The following is a 20,868-nucleotide window of genomic DNA, read 5'->3' as shown; positions in this document are numbered from 1 at the left end:
GGGTGAACACAAGGTGCTGGGATTGAGCTGCTTGATGCCAGATCAAGGGAAAGTAGAGGCAGAGCACAGAGGAAGAAGGGAGAAGAGGATATCTGCTGGAAAAAGAGGTGAATTGGGGATGAGGATATGTGAAACAAAAGGGGGGGAGTTGGGAGGAGGTGATAGTTGTGCCGGGAACAATGCCTGTTTTTGCAAGGGTTGTGAGTAATCCAATAAATCTAACTTGTTACTGACGCTAGTCTGGGAGTTTAGAAATTGGCTGTGTAAACTCAAATCTCACCTCTGGCAACCTGCTTTTGCTCAAACTTTAGAAGCTGATCAACAATTTCTAAGGAAATAGTCACTAATGATTGGGTAGAGGGAAAGGAATTACCAAGCCCCACTTGGATGCCCCTGCTTATGTCAGCTAATTGGATCACACTTTACTCTGATTCTTACGGTACGGAGACTTAAATATTTATGTCACACAGAAAACCTTTCATGGACATTCTTCTTTTGATTGAAAACACACTTTTCAATTCCATGTTAAATGTAGGTTAGCTGTGAAAGCAAAAGTAAATTCTGAAGGAATGGGGGGGGAAGGCACAGTCTAAGGTACATCAACTGTTGATAATAGTTCTACTCTTTTTTTGTCATTCATTCATGTGAGCTATTGATTTTGTTGGATTCTATTAACACTTTAAATCTTCTAGTGATGAGTTTCTCCTAATGGCAAACTTGAGGCAGACCTTCTCAAGGCACAGAAATGTCATTCTTATGAAAATGAAAACTACGCTTGCAAAAGTGGCAGAAATAACTTGTTCGTTTCTGACCTTCATTCTTTGAGCTATAATTTATTTGTTTTGTTATACTGGTTTTTGGTTAAGGAAGAGCTGGCTCTTTTTTAACCAAAAAAGTAAATGTGCTCACCATTGTATACCATTTTAAGCTGCTTTTATCATATTCTTGAGGTTTGTGGAGAATTCTTTGATTTTGAACTGACATTTCGATTTTATCATCTATAAGAAAGATTTAAATAAAGTGACTTTATTTCAACCAAGTTTCTAGCCGACACTTTGATTTTTAGATTGAAATATTTGTTTGGAGATGTTGCAATGTTTAGGAAATGTGTGTGGATTATCTGAAACAAAAGAGGTTACATCTGAAGTAGCATAATCATATCAGGATGAACTGTAGGATAAGACAATCATGTTATTGTCTGATTTGGACTTAGGGTTGTTGGGTTTTTTTGCCATGTACAACTGATATGCATAATATGTTATTACCTTTTGTCTAGCTCTCATGTTAATGAAATAGCAATCCAGAGAAGTGTCGAGAGACTTCAACATGGCTTTTCATGTGGCGGGACTGATTGCTATCATTGTGTTCTACCTGGCTATCCTCTTTGTTGGAATATGGGCTGCATGGAAAACCAAAAACAGTGGTAGTGATGGAGATCGTAGGGAAGCTATTATAGTTGGCGGAAGAGATATTGGCTTGCTGGTTGGTGTATTTACCATGACTGGTATGTTCCTCTCTTTTTACCTGTTATTCAAGTGTCTACATCCTTCATCTGACATGAATTTAAATGTATGCCTTGCAAAGGCAGAACTTCACGATGCTGCTTAGCCGCCAGTAAAATTGCATGCCACATAAATAGTTCTGACAGGAAGGCTTCAACCAGTTGCTTCTGAGTAGTCACACTGAGAACTGTTTTCTTTTTACCTCTGGAAAATGCACCCCACTGGGCTTACTGAATAATGCAGTATGAACAGGTCGATATAACCATGATTTATCGAATATCTAATGAATGAGTCGCATCTCCTATTACCTTCACAATATCCAACAGGAGCCAGAACAGTTTATCAATGGGGCTTGCATCTTTTATAGATATATTTTTATTGCTTCTGAACATTACACGGAATAGGACAAGCATGTTGCATATAGGGAAGGATCAAAATATTTGACAGATGCCATTGTAGGTGCACCAAGTAAAATCTAAACCAAACATAGCCATCAACTACAGTAGCGCTTCACAAAGAATTTCACTGGGCCAGCCTTATTATAATTTAACCAAATAATTTGGGATTTCACATGGTGATCCTCAAAGCAATTTAGGCAAGATATTTTCAGTTAAGCCAACATAGTTAAGTAATTCATGCAATGCAATCTGGTACATGTTTACTCAGAAGTAAGTCTGACTCTGTGTCATGGGACTTAGTCCCAAGTGAGTCACATAGGATTGTAGCCTTCATGTTGCACAGATATCAGAAGAAAATGATGGGTCAATCTACATGTCTACTTTCCTATACACAATGTCAGGCCGCATTGACTCCATGATGACATCATCAGAGAGGGCAAAGGAGCCGAACGGTGAGTCATCATGCACCAAAATGTTTAAAATGTTTGTGGCTGGGCCTTCAGTTACAAGAATTGCCAAAGTGACATTTCAGATTGATGCAAAATGGCATGAGATATGAAATGTCCCCACTCTACTTGTTATAAAGGGCTTTGCTCCAGAAACAAGATGAATTCATTTGAAAGAAAAACCATTTCAGTTCCAAATTTGATTATTCTTTCATTGTTTTCTTCCCCTCTTTTTGCAGTCGTTTCAGGTTTACGATTAAACTTGTCCAGCACTAATTTGCATAACTATGTTGAACGGATGAGTTCCTGTTGATTTCATTTAAATTTTCATTCAAATACGGGCTGGGTTGGGGTTCAGATTTGTCATTGGGGAGGGAAAATAGTATATCAGTTAAAGCAAGTAAAAGTCTGCCTTCTTCCACCATTTTGATTAAAAAATTGGAGCCTTTATTCTCCTTTTACTTCAAGGAGTAATTATTGCTCATGATTTGAAAGGCTGCCTATTGTGAACAAAAATTCCAGAGTAGTGGCCACATTAATCTGTGGAAGCAAAATCAACAAGGAGTCTTGAAGGCTAATCAATTTATTGTGGCATTAGCACAGATGAAGTGGAGAGTCGCAAGACTCTTTGTCTAAAATGTTAGATTCTGGAGCCATGCACTCGGGGTCCCCAGCCTTTTTAGGTCCAGGGACACATTTTTAAAATCTAAGAAACAGTTGTGAACACCACAAAATACTCATTTCACAGAAGAAAAAGTGGCGATACTTTGAACAACAACACCCCAAATAGGCAAAACATACACACACACCTCACAAATGAAAGAAATGCAGACAAAAAAAAACCAGGCCATACTTCCACAGCTAAATACCTCTCCTGGAAAACTTAAATTTTAAAAATTGGGAGGGCAGAGGACCTTGGTGTATGCCATGGGAGTTTCTAAGATTTCCAGGGTGACTACAGCTGCCACATTACAGAACCCACTCATACACCATGTAAAGAAAAGAGAGTATTTGGTAGGGTTATAATTCCCAATTATGCTGGCATTTATACTTTTGCAGTGTAAGTAATTATGCAGTGATTTTTAGTGTGCAAATTGTAAAATAGCAGCCAGGGGGATGTTTGCTGATCTGTGTTTTGTCAGCCAGGAATAAAAGGTTCTAACATTTCAAAGGAAACTAGATGCAGTTCTGTCAACAGAACTGATTGCCAGCCGTGAAAATTATGAGAATTTTGCAGGCAGTTTCGTCAGGAGAAGCACCAGCTGTCCACTGTGATTACTGGTGTTAATAAATATTTAGAAAGTGGCAAAATGTCTTCAATGATATCTACAAGACAAATAAGACTGCAAAACATCTAAATTTTAGAAAAGAATTCAAAGCTAAATGTGTCTGTTCACAAAATGCAAACAAATCCTACTGGCGGGACTAAAAAGAAACAACACATTTAAACAGATTTAGACACCAGGAATAGCAAACACACATTTAACTAGCACCACATATATAATCGTTTTTCCTAGTATTAAAAAAAGTTAAAATCTCATCTCCAAAATAAATGAACTTCCTGAGTTTGGAATTGATTGCATTCCACTAAAATACAGGTGCACACTTTTGTCTACAATTCAGCTACACATTTTGTCTACACACCCAAGATAGTCAACGAGCTTGTTCTTAGATTGTTGTATTCTATTTGCCCCAGAAGCTGATCCACAGTAGACCCCCATGGACTGTAATAAATAACAATACAATCCTATGTGTTTACTCTGAAGTAAGGCTCACAGGGTTATATCCAACTAATATATTCAGAGTAGACCTTTGAAATGAATGCACCTAAATTAGTCATGTCCTTTAATGTCAGTGGGTAGGGCTCTGAGGAGGAGACTGGCATTGGAGACAACTCTCTGTGTTAAACAGGGATTACTCTAAAGAGGCAGAAGATTGCAGTCTGTTTCCTTCTCTCCTTAATTACCTACCCTTTTGCATAGTTACATGTATTCTTCCCTTTTGTTGACTGAATTTGTAACTTTATTTCAATGTAAGATTCCCTAATTTTAAAATACCCTGAGTTAAGATTACCAGGGGTGGGGAGGGACCGCCTTGATATTAAAATCAAAACTCTGCCATTTGTCGCCCTAGCAAATGCTCTTAAAACCAGATGAAAGACAGCTCCAGATTCAGATACTGTTTTTGATTTGCTAAATTTATATCCCAAACACCAACTGCGGGTGTAAGAAATGGGCTCCAAAAGAAGGCTGGGGGGGGGTGGACATTTTAAAAAAACAAACCTGTTTTGTTTTATGTTTGCTGAACTGGGCTTCTTGTGAGGAAGCGTGAGGGAGAATTGTAAATAACTACTACAACAATATACAATGAATCTCTATATGGCATAATGATAACAGCTGCATGACTCTGGCAATATCTATCTGTAACCGTGTTGCATAGGAGACAGACTGTGGCTTGTAGAAACCCTCGGCTCTATGCAGAGTCTCTGAGGTAAGCATACAGTTCAGCACTTTGCTTAAGGGAGATGAAACAATCTTAGTGCATGGATTTTGGGGGGGGTGAGTAAATTTGTCTGAAAATGACTTGGGAGTCATTCGCACTGACAGGAATGTTTTTGGCAAAGTATAGAAATTGGCTGTAAAGCAGGTCTGGTATTTGATAATCCTCCTGTTGAACAGATAACAATAAAGTCGTGGGGTGAATTCTGCTGTTAGTCATACTCAGAGTGAAGGCACTGAAATCAATCTTCCCATGTAACTTAAATCCACCAATTTGAAGCGGTCTAATCTGAGTATTACTTAATAAGGCATCACCCTAGGTGGTGGTGTTCTTTAATGGATTTAAACAACAACAACAACCCCCAAACACCTCAGATATGAACTGAATATTGATAAAATGAAATTAACCTGAAGAGTCAGCAGTTCTGAGCTTCAGTAATTGGCAAAATCACTCAGCAGATCATGTATGTGCTTCACTTAATAAAGAAGATTAAGAATCTACCCATATATCTATAACACACGGACACACACAAAGGATTGTTAGCGGTATTGACCATCTGTGTCATCCCACTGCATTTTCTTGACAGGCAACCATGCTAAGTACACGGCAAGCTTCTCTGCCATGACCACAAGCAGAGCAGATAGCAACAGAAGTTTTGCCATTATTTTCCCCATGCGACTCTTCCATTGTGGGGAGATTGGTAGCATGTACGGAATTAGTATCAGGATACATGCTCCACACAACCTCTGTTTATGTCTGTTATCCATCACTAAACCACCAGAAACATGGTACTGGATGAATGCTTTATTGTATCCCTTTCAGTCTGTGGGGATTTTATCCCACAGTGAGTCAGGAACTAGGTGGTGGTGTGCAGTCTGATGATAGACCAGCAATTGCCTTCAGCAAGATCACAGGAAGAATAACTACCCACATTATGTTATGATGTTATACTACTACATCAAGCTTTGCTTCTAGCTTACATCACTCTACACTCTGCTCTCAACTACCCACAAGTTGGGGGAGGGCGCCCCACCCATTTGCCATCTCACACAGATCCACTTCCTTTGTTCCCCCTAATGGCCCATCACCCAGGCAATCACCTCATCAGGAAGCTAGCCTGGCTATTCCAAGAACTAGAGGGAGACCCAGGCAAAGGATCTCAGCATACAGCATACAGCCTATTCCTCCCCCACCAAACTCATAACAATAACATATCTGTTCTGTCTGTGAGCTGCCTAAGAGCATTCAACACCCCCCAAAAAAAAATTTGATGGAGACGCCACTGAGAATCAACTCATTAGCTGCTCAGGAGAGAGCTACATCACAGATGCTGCCATTTCCTGTGTGTGTGCAGGCAAAACATAAGAGTAAAGCCAAAGCTTAATTCAGCCATGCATCTGAAATAAAATAGCAAATGATGTCAAGGTTAACACATGGGTGGGTGTACTAGATTATTACAGTTTACCTTTCTCTCTCTCTCTCTCTTAGTTATCTCTAGTTCTGTAGAGTAGCTAAGGCTGCAGTCCCAAGCCACTTACCTGCGAGTAAGCCTTGCTGAATTCAATAGAATGAATGTCTTAGTAGATTTGATTGAGTATGTGCTGTAAATCTACTACCAGTATGAATTCTTTAGCCGAGATGCAACTTTTGTTCCTCTCTACGATTCTGTGTTTGATGCACAAATAAAGGATGTTGTTTTTCTTTTTCATATCTATGACATGCTTTAATGCTTATCTCCATTTCTTCAGCCACCTGGGTTGGAGGAGGTTATATAAACGGGACAGCGGAGGCTGTGTATGTACCAGGCTATGGGCTGGCCTGGGCCCAGGCACCCATTGGATATTCACTTAGCCTTGTCGTAGGTAAGCTGGAATTACGACCCAAGCAAATGTCAAGTTTAGTTGATACACTATAGTTGAAGCTTAAGCTAAAATGAATTGTTTCTCTGAGCCCACCAGCTAGAAGACTGTCTCCTTGTTCCTCTTTTCATTACGACATATTTCTGGGTAATGGGAAGGAGGGACTCAGCACTTGAGACATGACATGCCCATGGGACCTATGTTTAACTGGCCTACAGTAAGACATGGGGCTTCTCCGGACATCATTTTACTTGTGCATTCTTGGTGATTTTCTGCTCATGATGTTATTGGGACAGTAAGACTCATTCCCACTTATAACACTGTTTGGGGCAGTCACACTGCTTCAACCTGAATCAGTACATATGTCATAACTTCCTGTTGAAATCCTGTAACTTGTTATGCCACAAATGTTTCAGTTTATTTTTGACCGGTTTTTGTTGCACTATAAGACAACAATAATGTGATAGCATTGTGTTAAGAACAAAGTTGCAGTACATACCTGCAATATAACAGCAGTCTTGTTTAAGTACACATTGCAAGGATCTTGGAGAGGAGGGGAGCTTTAATACAATTGTCACAGGTATTCTCTGTGATGTGTACTTTTTTTCAATACACCTTTGTGATGATGAGTAAGGCTGCCAGCAACAAGAGCCAATCCCATGACCAGATTGCCATTTCTTTGGCAGTAATTAGTAACAGTGCATTGGACAGTTTATTATGGGTAGAGGGAAAGCCCTAGTCTGTGCTTAGACACCAGTTATGTTACTCACAAGCTTAGTAATGTAGCAGCACATTAAAACTGCTAAGCACCATCATTATTTGGTTGCCTGCACCAAACTAAGGAATTCATGAGAATCCAAAATCTTTTCAATGCTTTCAGCACTTCACAAAGTTAACATTTTTGCTTGCATCCCGAGACAGAATGCAATTGGGCATAATCTGAATTTGAATGGTGCAATTATTTACTTCATTCAGGTCTGTCTCAGTGGCCCTTAAGGAGGGAACTGTTCCAGAGTCTTGAATATGGGAGGGATTTTCCTTCTTCTCATCTAGATGAAAAGTAATTTGCAGTCGATACATTCACTTCCCCCTATGTGAACAGGATGTTTTCTCTCAGAGACAAGAACAGGAATCATCTGCCTATGTATGGTTGTGAAACATGTCCATAAGTTCGAGGTGGTACTTATAATCAAAATCTCATGGTCCCCTTTGCTGAATCACCGCCACTTACCAAAACGGGGGTGGGGGGTGGGGGTAAGGCAGTGGGGAGATCGGTGTGGTGCAAATGCACTGGCTTGCCTCCACCAGTCCATTTGCACCCCCCACCTTCCTGCCAGTTCACCCCTTTCCCTCTCCTCCCAGCGGTGACTCAGCTGTCAGGAGGTCAGGTGAGCACTGCAACCCCAAGACACCACTGAATATCTGAAGTCTTCTATTAAATGGGAAAATATATTAAAATAGTGCAGAACCACAGGTTTTGATTGATTACTGGAGATGGGGCTTACATGGAACCAGGCATGTCTGAGATCACTTGCTATTATTCATGTCTATTGTCTTTCTCATGTTTGTTGCTTCAGGTGGTTTGTTTTTTGCAAAGCCCATGCGCTCCAAAGGCTATGTGACAATGTTGGACCCCTTTCAGCAAATTTATGGAAAACGAATGGGAGGGCTTATCTTCATACCTGCTGTAATGGGGGAAATGTTCTGGGCTGCAGCCATCTTTTCTGCATTAGGTAAGGAATACGGGTAAAGAATTAGGTAAGGATGCGGGTGGGTGGGGACGTGGGTGGCGCTGTGGGTTAAACCACAGAGCCTAGGGCTTGCCAATCAGAAGGTTGGCGGTTCGAATCCCTGCGACGGGATGAGCTCCCTTTGCTTGGTCCCAGCTCCTGCCAACCTAGCAGTTCGAAAGCACGTCAAAGTGCAAGTAGATAAATAGGTACCGCTACAGCGGGAAGGTAAACAGAATTTCCGTGTGCTGCTCTGGTTCGCCAGAAGCGGCTTTGTCATGCTGGCCACATGACCTGGAAGCTGTACGCCAGCTCCTTCGGCCAATAACGTGAGATGAGCACCGCAACCCCAGAGTCAGTCATGACTGGACCTACTGGTCAGGGGTCCCTTTACCTTTTACTAGGGGTCCCTTTACCTTTTAGCATGGAGCCAAGAAATCCAATCAGTGGCTCCAGGACAACTTTTGAAAAGCGATCAATACAAATGCTAACAATCCATGTGGTATAGAGCAGTCTTCTTCGGCTTTGGGTCTCTAGATGTTGCTGGAATACAACTCCCTCATCCCTGATGTTTGGCTAAGCTGACTGGGCACAGTGGGAATTGAAGTATAGTAATATCTGGAGACTCAAGCCTGAAGTACACTGGCATAGAGAAATGCTAAATCCAAATGCTCACCATAAAATCATGTGACCCTAGTCATGTGGTGATACTTGCTTATCAGAAAACTGACTGCAAAATAAGAACCATCGTTATTTATAGTAACATTTGAGAAGATTCATCATGAAAGGCTTTAGCTACCCAACTTGTTTTAATATTAAAGAGATTACATTGCAATTGAAAATGCTCTTGTTGATTTAAACAATTCAGCCTTTGTAGTGAAGGGCTCAAAACACAGCAATTATATCTTTCATTACTAGTGTGTGGGTATTGTACTTTGATTACCATAGAATATTTCATGGGAATTTTTTTTTTCATAATTCTGCTGCATGCAATGAACTAGGACTGATCAAATAATGTAGAATACATACAGTGGTACCTTGGGTTACAGACACTTTGGGTTACAGACTCAGCTAACCTGGAAGTAGTACCTCGGATTAAGAACTTTATCTCAGGATGAGAACAGAAATCATGCGGCGGTGGTGTGGCGGCAGCAGGATGCCCCATTAGCTAAAGTGGTACCTCAGGTTAAGAACTGTTTCAGGTTAAGAACGGACCTCCGGAACGAATTAAGTTCGTAACCAGAGGTACCACTGTATATCTTTTAATCTGAACTAATGATGTGCAATGCAATCCTATACAGATCTACTCAAAAATAAGACCCAATGAGTTAAATAGAACTTACTACCAGATAAGTATAAGATTGCAGCCTTAAAATCTAGGATCTAGTTTGGTTGGTAGAGGAGCTAGTGGCATGTCCCACATATGAAAGAGTTAACATGCTACATACCTACAGGATTGTCTGTGCACACATAAACCTGTGTCTGTGCTATTTCTGCATTTCATATTTTGTATAAAGAGTGTGAGAGAGAGTGTGTGTTTTTTTAATGTGTGTTTGCACTTCTCTAACATGTGAAAAAGATCTTTTTTCAACTGGTAGTAATGAAACTGCATGATGCATTCCATTGAAACTTCATGTACAAAATTATTATCTAGAGTTTTTGAAATCACTGAATTTCAGTCCCTGGTGGAATTTTGTATCTGAATGTTTTTCATTCTGTTGCAAGAACCAAGTTAGATAGCTCTTCTAGCATTTCGGGGGGGGGGCATTCAGATGAATTACTGTAAGTGACCTTTGCAACTTTCTCTACTTTAAAAAAAACACACACACACACACACACATCAACTGCATATATAAAGCTGTTTGGTGTTGCACTCTTAAAAATAAAATAATCAGCCTTCTTTCCAACTGTGCTCTGATTAACTGGAAATCAATGGGGAGCTTTTTAACCATAATTTTATTGCAAGTGCTCAAGAGTCTGAGAATAACTGCATGCTGAGGTGATGGAAACTGAGTGGCTTAAACAGGGAATTTAAAACGTGTTCTTTTGTTCCTCTTTTTTAAAAAGCACAGCTCAAACTTAATAAAGATTTTCTGTGGTTTCACAATGAGAAAGCGAGCACTGTGAATGCCTTTCAATCTGGTAGGCTCATAAAAGGGCAACTTGCAGTCTAGGAGCTAGGTGGAATTTATCAGTTATAAGTGTTAAGGCAACAAAATGCATGGGCAAAATCAACTCTGAGCTAGGACCTTGGAGAGCAACATATTCAAGTATACCATAAGCTTGTTGGTCCTTCCAATCCACTTAGTGTTGGTTCACTCATACATGTGTGATCATGAATGCTCAGAAAGACTGTTGCAGATTTAACACCACAGATAGAACTGACACATCACCTCAAATGCAACATTTTAAGTGGGGTCAGGTAACCCCACTATTCAGCGGCAAGCCATCAAGTGCATAGCAATTAAGTGCAGTGAAATTGAGCCATAGTGTGGATGACCCTATTGTGCCAAAGAAAGTGAACAGCAAGTTGTCACGTGAAGCCTCTCCATGAAAGAGAGGCTATAGGAGGTGTAGCTGCCATATAGCATTATTGAATGTCAAAGGAAAAGATCTCTTCTGGGTGGATAGATTTTTTTAAATTCTAGATCTAGGGCTATCAGATCACAACTCAAGAGATCGTGTGTGTGTGTGTGTGTGTGTGTGTGTGTGTGTGTGTTTAGGTTCTTTTTCTGATGGAATTATCTCCCCTCTTCCCCCACCCAAATGCACTGCCCTGAGAGCTGACAACACACACACACACACACACACACACACACAGCTAATGGAGGTGAGGAAAAGGGGAGAAAGCAGAGGGTTTAATTCCTGCTAGCACAACTATTTAGTTGAATCTGGCCCAGGCTTTTGACTTAAACCCCAAAGCAGATCGGCGCCTACCCCTCTAGGTATGCCTTTAGCATTTCATCTCAGAGACTGGAGCTGCCTTTAAAATTAGAGTACAATATGTCAGCATACACTGAACATTTTTGCCTCCTAATTACTTTGTGCAAGTTTGGAGAGTTTTGTTGTTACAGAACTCAGGGTTCGCCAGATCTTCTTCCTTTTTCCTGTGCTTTCTTTTCACAACTCTACATGCAGGTGTCACTTTTCAAACAGGATAGTTTGTGGTGATATCGGTAGTGCTTCATGCAATTCTTCTGCTTGGCCTACAGAATTTTCACACCAGCGCTGAATGCTTCTAATGATGGCCAGTGGAGACTTTGAAACACTCTATCATGTGGAAGAGCAACCTGACAGTGGTAGTTTTGAGAAAATACCACGTGGATATATTTTCAAGAAGCAACCACTTTTTAAATTAAGAAATCAATGTACCTTGGACTTCTAAAAAGACATAGTTGTAGAACAAACAAACTTGCAGAATGCAAAAAAAGTATAAATTCCCTACAAATGATTAGACTATTTCTGAATCTGTCCTAAAAGATTCCAGCAAGCAGTAGTGTTGTCTTAGAAACTGGGGCAAACTGAAACACATTGAAAAGGGCATGCATTTCTAAAATAGGTTTGTTTCCCTTCCTTAACCCCAACCTCTGCTGCAGGTGCCACCATAAGTGTGATCATTGATGTCAATATCAATATTTCAGTTGGTATTTCTGCCCTAATTGCAACTCTGTACACACTGGTGGGTGGACTTTACTCAGTAGCCTATACTGATGTGGTCCAGCTGTTCTGCATTTTCCTTGGACTGGTAAGTTTCTGTATAATATTTATGTGTCTGAAACTATGGTTGTCTTGCAAATGCTTTGTTTAAGCCTGAATTGTGAGAGAGGTGCTGAATAACTCTGTGGGTTGGTGGAAGGAGGGAATTATGTTCTCATCAGTCAAACTGTACAGGTGCAATTATGATTATAGTATCTGTAGTATGTGCAGAAGGAACATGCCTTGTTCCTTTGCAAAGTTTACAGTTTTAACTGACTCCTGTTGGTCAGGAAAGAACTAGAACCAAATATGTTTTGTGCCTACCTCTTTACAACAACAGGACAACCTTACCGCAATAGCAAATTGTCCAGATTGAATACTATTACTGTTCCCACAGTGTTTCTCAAACTTGGGTCCCCAGCTGTTATTAAACTACAACTCCCACCATCCCTGACCAATGGTCTTGCTAGCTAGGGATGATGGGAGTTGTAATCCAACTACAGCTGAAGGCTCAAGTCTGAGAAACACTGGACTCTTTGTGATTCCCTTGTGACCCTTAAGGCTGGACTACTATAATGACTTGTGTGTGGTGCAGCCCATGATACGTAGTGGTAGACACAATTGTCTTCTGACAAGAGTGATTACTAGACCACTGCTCTGTTCCTACACTGGATCCCTATTATGCTTCAAGTCAAGAGGCTGGCTTTGACTATATATATATATATATATATATATATATATATATATATATATATATGTCAGTTTATATTTTACAGCTATTATATCCAAAATTAATCAGAGCAACACCTTAACTTTGTGTTTAATTCATGTGATAAGGGTGCACAGAGAAATGTCCACATTCTTTCCCATTGGAAACTTAGCAGAATCAGAACCCAAGTATCTTCCAGAGATACTTCATTGCCATTTGATTTTGGCTTGATGTTTGTTTGAAAGGGAAAATCAATGTTTTATTTTGGTGGGTCTATCCATTTTAAAGCTTAGTTTTGTTGATTTATAGCTTGTGTATGCGTTTTGGTTGTAAAAGACTGCATAGTGTGTCCTCACTCTTCAGAAGAGAATATCCTGCACAATACATGCTGGACATGGGCGTAGGCAGGGGGGAAGTTGCCCCCCCCTAGAAGCAGGGCCGCTGGCCAGCCTGCCCCGCTGCCCGCCCGGTGCTGTCTCCCTTCTCCCTGGCTGTCTGTGAGGCGGGTGGAGGGAAAGCCCCAGAGCCGCGCAAAGCGTTTGGCTGGCTTTCCCTCCGCCCGCCCCACAGCCAGCAAGGGAGAAGGGAGACGTCCCTTCTAGTCGGCTGGCTGTGGGGTGGGCGGAGGGAAAGCCAGGCAACCGCTTTGCGTGGCTCTGGGGCTTTCCCTCTGCCCGCCCCACAGCCAGCCAGGGAGAAGGGACGTCTCCCTTCTCCCTGGCTGGCTGTGGGGCGGGCAGAGGGAAAGCCAGGCAACTGCTTTGCGCGGCTCTGGGGCTTTCCCTCCACCCGCCCCACAGCCAGCCAGGGAGAAAGCTCCCTTCTCCCTGGCTGGCTGTGGGGCGGGCGGAGGGAAAGCCAGGCAACCGCTTTGCGCGGCTCTGGGGCCTTCCCTCCACCCGCCCCGGCGATCGCGGAGGGGGAGGAGGGAGTCGGAGCAGCCCGATTTCAGGCTGTTCCTGGTGCCCCCTCGCCCCTGCCATTCGAGGAGGGGGAGGAGGGGGTCGGAGCAGCCCGAAATCGGGCTGCTCTGATCCCCTCCTCCCCCTCCGCGATCGCCGGTGCGGGTGGAAGGAAAGCTGGCAAGGGAGAAGGGAGCTTTCCTTGCCCCACTGTGGTCCCTCCCCCCGCCCCTTGGCCCTGCCCCTTGGCCCCGCCCCTTGCCCCTCCTAATTTTCATCCTGGCTACGCCCCTGATGCTGGATCTCTCAGTGACTTTTGATACCATCGACCATAACATCCTCCTGACTGTCTAGAGGGGCTGGGAGTCTGGGGGCACTGTTATACAGTGGTTCCGCTCCTTCCTCCTGGGCCATGTTCAGAAAGTGGTGGTGGGGGATGAGTGTTCAGACCCCTGGGCTCTCACTTGTGGGGTACCTGAGGGTTCTCTCCTCTCCCCCATGCTTTTCAACATCTACATGCATCCGCTGAGAGAGATCATCAGGGGGTTCATCAGTATGCGGATGATACCCAGCTCTACCTCTCCTTCAAATCAGAACCAGTGAAGGCGGTGAAGGTCCTGTGTGAGTGTCTGGAGGAGGCTAACAGATTGAGGTTGAATCCTGACAAGACAGAAGTACTGTTTTGGGGGGGACAGGAGACGGGCAGGTGTGGAGGACTCCCTGGTCCTGAATGGGGTAACTGTGCCCCTGAAGGACCACGTGCGCAGCCTGGGAGTCATTTTGGACTCGCAGCTGTCCATGGAGGCACAGGTCAATTCTGTGTCCAGGGCAGCTGTCTATCAGCTCTATCTGGTATGCAGGCTGAGACCCTATCTGCCCGGGGACTGTCTCGCCAGAGTGGTGCATGCTCTAGTTATCTCTTGCTCGGACTACTGCAATGTGCTCTATGTGGGGCTACCTTTGAAGATGACCCAGAAACTACAACTAAACCAGAATGCGGCAGCTAGACTGGTGACTGGGAGCGGCCGCCGAGACCACATAACACCAGTCTTGAAAGACCTACATTGGCTCCCAGTACGTTTCCGAGCACAATTCAAAGTGTTGGTGGTGACCTTTAAAGCCCTAAATGGCCTTGGTCCAGTATACCTGAAGGAGTGTCTCCACCCCCATCATTCTGCCCGGACACTGAGGTCCAGCGCCGAGGGGCTTCTGGCAGTTCCCTCGCTGCGAGAAGCCAATTACAGGGAACCAGGCAGAGGGCCTTCTCGGTAGTGGCACCCGCCCTGTGGAATGCCCTCCCACCAGATGTCAAAGAGAACAATAACTACCAGACTTTTAGAAGACATCTGAAGGCAGCCCTATTTAGGGAAGCTTTTAATGTTTGGCAGACTATTGTATTATAATATTTTGTTGGAAGCCGCCCAGAGTGGCTGGGGAAATCCATAAATAATAAATAATAAATTATTATTATTATTATTACATTCACAGGTCTTTATCAATCTCATTCAAGGTAGGGCAGGAATTACACCTGCCCTATAAGCTCAGCTTAGAAAATATCCTGTCTGCAATATACTCATTTTATGTTTCCATTTTAATCTGCTGTTACCTATGTTCTGTGTCGAATTTTATTTCTGGTTGAAAGAAATCCTGGTGATCAGAAAAAGTAATGCCTGTATTTTCTTAGCTATAGAAATCTATATTTGGACCTGAATAATGCTAAAAAGAAAAAAGGGGGATATTAAGTAATCTTATATTGCTGCTATTTCTTCATTATTTCCTTAGTGCCCAGTTTTGAATGATAGCTTCTCTTTTATTATAGTGGATCAGTGTTCCATTTGCCATGTCCCATCCTGCAGTGACAGATATTGGATACACAGCTGTACACAATGTCTTTCAGGAGCCTTGGCTTGGAACCATTAAAAAACCTGATATCTACAAGTGGATTGACAATTTCCTCTTATTGGTGAGCACTCCTGTGACAAACCATGGCCTGACACTCACAGTTTTATTCTAAAAACTCTACAATTACAAACCAACTAAGCAAGAGATGCTCAATTACTGCTTTTTAATTATCTAAGCATATGTTGAAGCAAACCAACACGCCACTTAACAGTTATCATGCATTAATGTAGCAGTTTTGAAAAAGTGTTGCAGGTGACTTAGGAAACTCTTATAATATTTGGATTGTCTGGATACTGAGGTACATTAGATGACTGAATCTGTACTTAAAGGGAACGAGAAGGTGGGATACCAATACAGTGGTACCTTGGTTTGCAACCATTTTGGATTACAACCATTTTGGATTACAACCATGTCAAACCTGGAAGTGTGTGTCCCTTCTTTTGGATTACAACCAGGGTTTTTGGGGGGATTACACTTTGTTCAGAAATAAGAGAGCACAAGTGTTCCTGATGTTAAAAGACTGAGGGGTCGACCTTTCCTGCTGTGTTTTTAACAAGTGTGGGATGCTGAAAATTTCCATCCATGTTCTCCTCTGATGCTGCTCTCTAGACCCTTGGGCCAAGGAGCAATGGTACCTGAGCAAATCTAGCTTTATGGGAGCAAATACCTTCTTGCCTCAATCCCACATGTTGCCATCATGAAAAAACCCTTCCAATATTTGTTTTTAAATACATTTTCAAGCTGAAGGTGCAGCTATTTCATGATTACAGGTTTAAATACTGGGTGAAATCATTCTGAAATAGTAAAATAGTAGCATTCAAATGAACTCAAATGATCTTCTTGTTAGCCCAGAAATGATGGAGGGTTTCCTTATTTTTATTTGCAGACATTAGGAGGAATCCCATGGCAAGCATATTTCCAGCGAGTTCTCTCTTCCTCTTCTGCTACCTATGCACAAGTGTTATCCTTTCTGGCAGCTTTTGGATGTCTTGTGATGGCAGTGCCTGCCATTCTCATTGGTGCCATTGGTGCATCAACAGGTACACTGAGTGTCCAGATCGCCGTTACTTAAAGCAGGGGGTACAAAGGGAATGCCATTACTGCAGGGACGGCGAAGAAATCCAATTCAATTCTCATTTAAAAGGAAATCTATAGAATTTGCACTTTCTGAAACAATATGCAAAATGAAACATAACTATCCATAGAAATTTGCACTTATCCCAATTTTGCAATGCAGTATTCGGACAATGATCAGGACCACAGTGAGTGGTGAAAGGGATTAGCACTTTCCCTTCTGCTGAAGATATTTTTTGACCCACCAGGGAAGCTGGTACTGGCATAAATAGCAGCTTCCTTTCTGGGCAAACAGCAGCTTTGTAGGTGAGGGGGGAAGTTCCATCGGGACCATGACATGGAGGGAAAGGTCCTCTGCACTGCAGTCTGGATTTGATTCCCCTTGAAGTTCCTTTTTTAAAGCACGCAGAGATGCATAGAACATTTACATTATCACATGTTAAATGTGTGGATGTCCCCAAGGTCACCTACCAAGCAAAGGCTGAATCGAGGTTTTCTAAGGGTCAAATTGTTTATTAAATGTGACCATACATGTAGCATCTAGTTTGACCCTTAGAAAATCTGGATTCAGCACTTCGGGTGGGGATATGGGGATTGTTAGTTATGTGTATTTTTAGAAACTGGAAAATAAAGTAGTAAAAAAAATACATATAGGTGGGTGATCTTGGGAAGTCTTTTTTCTCCCCATCCCATCCCATCCCAAAATCATATAGATAGATTAGAGATAGAGATATAGATAGACCCACACACACACACACCCCTCATACTTGGAAATACTACTCTTATAAAAGAAGGGTTAATGCAGAGGTAGATAACATCAGGCTCAGGGCCAAGATGTAGTCCTCCAGGCGGATTTATCTGGTCCTCAGTTGTTTCACTGCCTCATTGCTCCTGCCAAAGCAACACCTCTCCTTGCTTTTGCCTCACACCTTCCTTGAGAGTTTTTGCCTAGCTGGAAGGTGTCCTTGAACTGTGACAATGTGCTCTGCTTGTCTGGAAGGAGACGTGAATTGGTGTAAAAACCTGAGTTTTAGGTGAGTGCGACGTAGCCTGTTGTCAAAGGTAAGAATCGCATCCATTGATCCACCCAACTTTTGTCTCTGGCCACAACCACCACTGGCAGTGGACACCCCTGAAAAAGTTTCTCCAAAATGAAATGCAGTCCTTGGGCTCCAAACGCTTCTCTCAGTGCAGAAGTTGAAGCTTCATTAGTGGATCTGGTCATAATACTCACATGTTTGCATTACAGATTGGAACCAGACGGACTATGGTAATTCAGACCCCAAGGACAACTATGAAGCTGACATGATTTTACCCATCGTCCTCCAGTACCTTTGCCCAGTATATATCTCCTTCTTCGGCCTCGGGGCAGTTTCTGCTGCTGTCATGTCATCTGCTGACTCTTCCATCTTATCGGCGAGTTCCATGTTTGCCCGGAACATCTACCAGCTTTCTTTTCGGCAAAGTGTAAGATTCACTATTGCAACCACAGTTTCGTTCTGCGATAGGATTAACCATGCTGTCAATAGTGGCTGGTGACACAATGAACAGAGAAAGAAAAATGAGCACTTAATTGTTTCTGAGCTGCACAAAATATAGAGATATGAGCAGGGCGGGTTTTTTTTCAGCTAGAACTCACCAGAACTTAGTTCCAGCATCTCTCAGGTGGGTGCCATTGCCATTCCAAGAGAATGTGGGAGGTGCTGATTGTGAGTTCCAGCACCTCTTTTTCTAGAAAAATAGTGCTGGATATAAGGAAGCTACAACTGCAGCTTCTGATGCCCTGAAACTCTGGGCTGTGTGCAAATGCCTTCCCAGTTCCACCCATAAGGAACAAGGGAAGGCAATTCAATACCTTGAGCACACATTAAATTGGTACACAAAGAAGCCCAGATTTTCTTGGTATACTCAGTGGTTGTATATTCTGAGCAATGATCGTCTGCCTCAGTTCAAGCTAGCTGTTGAAGATGATTCACAGTCCTCCCTTCTAATTTTGCTGTGGCACTGCACTGAGCTAAGTCATAGTTTGGCTTAATGTGTCTTCCAAATCTGGGATCACTGTTTAGGTCTCTCCAGATTAACCTCATGCTGCAACCAATGTTTGTTCTATTGTATACAGCTCATAGTCTGTGATATTTCGAGATCTGTTCTTAACTTCAGTAATATTAAGTACCATGTCCTACAACGGGATTTCCTCTCCAAAGCTCTGTAGTCATTGGAGATTTGAAGAGTGAACTTGATAAATATCAGAATCCTTTCAGGTCACTTTGGTTATGGATGTCTAAGATTCAAGTGTTTCTTTTCCGCTAATTGCGTTAAATCTATATATTTCTGTCCTTTATGGATATTCTTGTAAGAAAACTCAGTGGTAGAAAACAATACAATCCCATTCCTTTCTTTTACAGGCGTCAGACCAAGAAATAGTCTGGGTCATGCGAATTACCATTTTTGTGTTTGGAGCAGCAGCAACACTAATGGCCCTACTAGCTCAGTCGGTTTATGGGCTCTGGTACCTCAGCTCTGACCTGGTTTACATCATCATCTTCCCCCAGCTCTTGTGTGTCCTCTTCATCAAAGGAACCAACACCTACGGTGCCGTTGTAGGGTATCTGTTTGGTGTCATACTCCGAATTACTGGAGGAGAACCGTATTTGCACTTGCAACCCTTGATTTTGTATCCTGGTTATGATCAAGAACAGCAAATTCAGAGGTTCCCTTTTAAAACAATAGCCATGCTTACCTCTTTCTTCACTAACATTGGAGTATCCTATCTGGCAAAATACTTATTCGAAAGCGGCACTTTGTCACCCAAATTTGACTTCTTGGATGCCGTTGTTGCGAAGCATAGTAAGGAGAACATGGACAAGGCCACTCTTGTGAAAAGTGACAATATTGTTTTAAACGAGTTGGCCCCTGTGAACCCTCGGCACAGTTTGGCTCTAAGCACCACCTTCACAAACAAAGAGGCCTTCAGTGATATTGATTCAAGTCCCGATGTATCCACAGCAGAAGATAACTGACAACGGCCCAACGGAGGAGAGAGGTCGCTTTCACATCCCCCACAATGCAACAGGGTATGCAACAAAGGGAGATCAGAGGCATTTTAGTTGAGGGAGAAAGAATGGACAGGGAACAAACAAACAAATACCACTGCACAATCCTCTTCAACTCATTTCTAGGAATAGTCTGTGGAATAAATTGTTGTGCTTTATGATAAAATGCGGTGGAATAGAATAAGTTGCTCTGCTAGCATTTGAATGAAGCCAAATAACTTAGTATTTGGGGGGGGGGTGTTTGAAAATAAAAAGATTAAGTAACCTTTTTAATTTAAAAATTACTTTTATTCAGGTACCTGAAAGAATCAACTATAGCCATAATGAATGTTCAGCATCTGGTTCGGAGGAAGTGTAATAAGCAATCCCTACTACAGATGAACAGGAGCCCCATGCAATTAATTTGTTGCTTGGTTGTACCATTTCAGTGTCTAGGACAGTACTGAATGTTTCAATTAAACTTGGAAATGAACTGTGAATTGGAAGGGCAATTGGAGAGGCATCACTCCATTGAGTTTGGGTCCATCTTAAAAGATGGTTTAATAATAATAATACTAATAATTTTATTATTTTTCCCCACCCATCTGACTGGTTTATTCAGCACCTCAACTGCTAGGCAGTCCTCCCCTGCCAATCCTCCATTCCCAAGCAATAAAAACCTTAATTTTGCAAAGGGAACATGAGCAACCAACATCAGGGAGGGTCCACTACATAAGGGAGGAAGTTTGTGGTGCCTCCTTCTAACTGAAACTGGTGCTAAGGAGTGTTGTTTCCCGCTGGGAATTAGGGAGTTTGTCATTTTCTCCCTTCAATTTGAATTGGGAGGCAGGGAGAACTAAAAATGCTATGCATCTCAGCCAGTATTTGCTGACAAAGATCATGAGTTTCAATTCGTGAAGCAGAGAAGACTACAAATCCCATGGTCCCCTGTGGAAAACTATATCTCTTGGCTGCCACTTCTAGCTAAAAGCATCCCTGACCATGGGCCATGATGGCTGAGGAACAGGAATACAGTACAAGGCTTAGATCTCCTCTTTCCCTAGCCCACTGATAATTCCATTTAGGAGAGCAAAACTACATGGAGAGATCCATTACATA

General features: G+C 42.3%; 1 protein-coding gene across 1 annotated transcript; it reads left to right on the top strand.

The window, feature by feature from the left end:
- Positions 1-1,280: 1,280 nt before the first annotated feature.
- Positions 1,281-20,249, top strand: SLC5A7 (solute carrier family 5 member 7). The gene is made up of 8 exons (XM_035116029.3): positions 1,281-1,504; positions 6,594-6,707; positions 8,282-8,437; positions 12,031-12,179; positions 15,561-15,704; positions 16,530-16,683; positions 17,967-18,184; positions 19,123-20,249. Exons 1-8 carry the CDS (start codon positions 1,327-1,329, stop codon positions 19,735-19,737), a joined length of 1,728 nt encoding a protein of 575 aa, XP_034971920.1. The 5' UTR covers positions 1,281-1,326; the 3' UTR covers positions 19,738-20,249.
- The last annotated feature ends 619 nt before the right edge of the window (positions 20,250-20,868 follow it).

The sequence above is a fragment of the Zootoca vivipara genome, chromosome 4, assembly GCF_965207765.1.
Source record: "Zootoca vivipara chromosome 4, rZooViv2.hap1.1, whole genome shotgun sequence".
Taxonomy (NCBI): Eukaryota; Metazoa; Chordata; class Lepidosauria; order Squamata; family Lacertidae; genus Zootoca; species Zootoca vivipara.
This window is presented reverse-complemented; position numbering and strand designations above follow the sequence as displayed.